Source organism: Peromyscus eremicus, unplaced genomic scaffold (genome assembly GCF_949786415.1).
Source record: "Peromyscus eremicus unplaced genomic scaffold, PerEre_H2_v1 PerEre#2#unplaced_32, whole genome shotgun sequence".
Lineage (NCBI taxonomy): Eukaryota > Metazoa > Chordata > Mammalia > Rodentia > Cricetidae > Peromyscus > Peromyscus eremicus.
The window spans coordinates 3,843,761-3,847,315 of record NW_026734292.1 but is presented as its reverse complement, the minus strand read 5'-3'; the positions used below and the strand labels follow the sequence as shown (position 1 = coordinate 3,847,315).

The 3,555-nt window shown below is 45.5% G+C and overlaps 1 protein-coding gene across 1 annotated transcript; it reads left to right on the top strand.

Annotated features, from left to right (window-relative positions):
- Positions 1-520: 520 nt before the first annotated feature.
- On the top strand, positions 521-3,278 carry LOC131901173 (suppressor of cytokine signaling 6-like). Its single transcript, XM_059252413.1, has one exon. It carries the CDS (start codon positions 735-737, stop codon positions 2,352-2,354), a length of 1,620 nt encoding a protein of 539 aa, XP_059108396.1. The 5' UTR covers positions 521-734; the 3' UTR covers positions 2,355-3,278.
- Positions 3,279-3,555: the final 277 nt, after the last annotated feature.

Sequence of the window (3,555 nt, the reverse complement as noted above, 5' to 3'; positions counted from 1 at the left end):
CCCCATGTTCTTCCTGGAGACTTCAGTTGATGTTAGGCCTGACCGTGATTTCCGGCAAAAAACTGATAAGAGACTCGAACACAAAGACTATATGTGTGGCTTTTTAGAATTAGTTAGTATTCTATATGACCATTTATATCTTAACAAAGTTTAAAATGTATATATATCTATATATATTAATCTTGTAAATTTTGATATAAATTTCATACTTTAAGAAAAGTTTAAAGTATCAGAATAGAATCAAAGAGTTGAGATTAGTAATAGAATAGTCCCTTAATTAATTTGGCTTTTCTCCTGTCCTATAGCAGAAGATGGCTCTTTTCCTCTGGCATGATACAGGGAGTCTGCATTTTCCTTTTAACAACATGCTTGAGTTTAAAGAAGGAGAGAGCCATTCTCCAACTCCAAAGTCAGCTTTAAATTTTAATTGAACTGGGACTATTAGAAGTTAAATAGTGGCGGCGGCTCTGCTCCCGCCTGGGCCGCGGCCGTGCGCCCTCCCTTCGGGGAGGAGGAAGAGGAGGGAGGAGGAGCGGCCTAAGGAGGGCCGAGCACGGCAGTCGCGCCGCCGCCGCCGCCGGGAGGAAACGGAGCCGGCGGCTGCAGGAAAATAGCTCCAGAGGTTAAATGAAGCTGGGCAGAGTTCATCCATGAAGCATCACAGCCCCTCCCAATGTTTGGGGATAGTTGCTCCAGAGAGAAATTGACCCGTTTGGATTAGGTAACTAGTCACAATGAAGAAAATTAGTTTGAAAACCTTCCGGAAATCTTTCAACCTGAGTAAAAGCAAAGACGAAACCGAGTTCATGGTGGTTCAGCCCCAGTCCCTCGCTGGCGACTTCGTGAAAGATGACTCCTTATTCGGGAGCTGCTATGGCAAGGACATGGCCAGCTGCGACATTGGCAGTGAGGAGGAGAAAGGGAAGAACAGGTCCAAAAGCGAAAGCCTGATGGGCACCTTGAAGAGGCGATTGTCCGCCAAGCAGAAGGGCAAGGGCAAGGGCGGGACTGCACCCACAGATGAGGACACCTTCTCCTCGGCTTCAGCGCCCGGGGGCCTCAAGGACGTGCGTGCCCCACGGCCCATCCGTTCTACATCATTGCGCAGCCACCACTACAGCCCCACACCCTGGCCGCTGAGGCCCACCAGCTCGGAGGAGACATGCATCAAGATGGAGATGCGGGTGAAGGCCCTGGTGCATGCTGCCAGCCCAGGCCCTGTCAATGGTGTGCGCAAGGAGCTGCGGGAGCTGCAACCCAAGGAGCTGCGGGACCTGCAGCCCAGGGAGCTAAGGGACCTGCAGCCAGAGCCACGCCCTGAGTCCCGCTGCAGCCCTGGTTCACCCGGGGACCTGCGCCTCCATCTGGAGGAACACGTGCCTGTAGTTATCGGACTCATGTCTCAGGACTACCTTCAGTACACCGTGCCTTTAGAAGACGGGATGTGCCCTCTAGAAGGGCCGCGCAACTGCTGCCTGGACACGTCCTCGCCCATGGAGGTGTCGGCCGTGCTGCCAGGGGCCAGCGCCTTCTCTGAAGACGACAGTCAGGTGGACCAGGACCTGGTTGTAGCCCCGGAGACCCTTGTGGATTCTTCGGTGAACAACTTGTTGATTGGCACCACAGGAGTCATGTTGCAGAACCCTAGAGCAGGTCATGACGATGCCCCTCCCCTCTCACCATTGCTACCTCCAATGCAGAATAACCCAATCCAAAGAAACTTCAGCGGCCTCTCAGGCCCGGACATGCACATGGCCGAAAGCGTGCGCTGTCATTTGAATTTCGATCCCAACTCTGCACCTGGGGTTTCAAGAGTTTATGACTCGGTGCAGAGCAGTGGGCCCATGGTTGTGACAAGTCTTACGGAGGAGCTGAAGAAGCTTGCAAAACAGGGGTGGTATTGGGGTCCTATCACACGCTGGGAGGCAGAGGGGAAGCTGGCAAACGTGCCTGATGGTTCTTTTCTTGTTCGGGATAGTTCCGATGACCGCTACCTTTTAAGCCTGAGCTTTCGTTCCCATGGTAAAACACTTCACACTAGAATTGAGCACTCAAATGGTAGGTTCAGCTTTTACGAACAGCCAGACGTAGAAGGGCATACATCTATAGTTGACTTAATTGAGCATTCAATCAGGGACTCTGAAAACGGAGCATTTTGTTATTCACGGTCACGGTTGCCTGGATCTGCGACTTACCCGGTCAGACTGACTAACCCAGTGTCCCGGTTCATGCAGGTGCGCTCTCTGCAGTACCTGTGCCGCTTCGTCATACGTCAGTACACCAGAATAGACCTGATTCAGAAACTGCCTCTGCCAAACAAGATGAAGGATTATTTGCAGGAGAAGCACTACTGAGAGATTAGGAGCCCTGCTTCTTGCACTTTGGGGTTCAGAAACAAGACTGGAGTACAGTTTACAGACTTACATCGCCATTGAAGTCTTTGCTGCCATAACTGTTTTAGTTTTTATGTCTGAAAGGGTCATCAATTTGTTCAGGGCTGGGGAAGTGTTTGCAAGGTGTCTTGAGTTTATTTTGATTCTTTGGAAAGGGTTGTCTTGAGTCTTGAGGATCTAGAAGTGTGAGTTATCTTTAAGAATAATCACAATGTGAATGACCAGATTCTCCCTAATGCCCCACCCCAGTTCTTTGCTGCTATCCACTGTGATTCTTATGCATTAAAGCACATTTCATGTGTGTTCAACCCTAAGTAAAGTTGAATGAAACGTACAGAATAAAAATTGCTATGACGTTAAATGGCCCAGTTGAATAAATGTGTGGGATAAAACATATTTACATATACACTGAAAAATGATTTTTTTAAGTCTCACACTTTAAAAAAGATTTATTCAGAATTCTGAATTGACACAGTCTTGGTTAATGGAATGTAAATCTGCATCATATCTTGTACAACACTTTTCTAAATTATTTTCTAAGGATGTGATAGTTGTTTTGAATTTTTCTGTTGCCTTCATTTTCATCTTGTGGTTTGTCTCTTTTGATAAATGGCCTTACATTAAAAATTGTAAACAAATATATACCCAATTTAAAAATTGTTGCCTTTTCTGTCATTAAACTCGGGTACAAATTGGCATAACTTAAAGCCCTGTAAAGCCCAAACCATTGTTACAAAAGTGAGATAACCCTGGTCTCTTGTGAGCAGTGTGTATGGGTGTGTGTATGAGAGAGGTTCTTTCAGTTAAATGTTTGATCTGTGATTTCTTTAGTCAATACTTTTCTCCATAAACTTGACAAAACAAGTTTCATAAATGAGTTGTATTTTCTTACATTAAAGTTTATATAAAGTTGTAAAAAAAAAAAAAAAAAAAAAAGAAGTTAAATAGTGTTAAATCTTTAAAGAAAAGCAGAAACAAACATTTAGGAAGACATAAAAATTATTAGATAGTATACCCAAACGCCATTTCACTCTGTTTCTTAGGATAGATGATTTGTCCCTTTTCTTCAGTTGTCTCATTTGTCCAGTGTTCTTCAAATTCCTTAACCTTCATTCTCCTAAAAGACAAAAACAAAAACCTTTCCCCAAGGTTTTTTGGGGAT

Bases quoted from the DNA above. Each gene is read 5' to 3' on its own strand.
- LOC131901173 (XM_059252413.1), top strand. From the start codon at position 735: ATGAAGAAAATTAGTTTGAAAACCTTCCGGAAATCTTTCAACCTGAGT.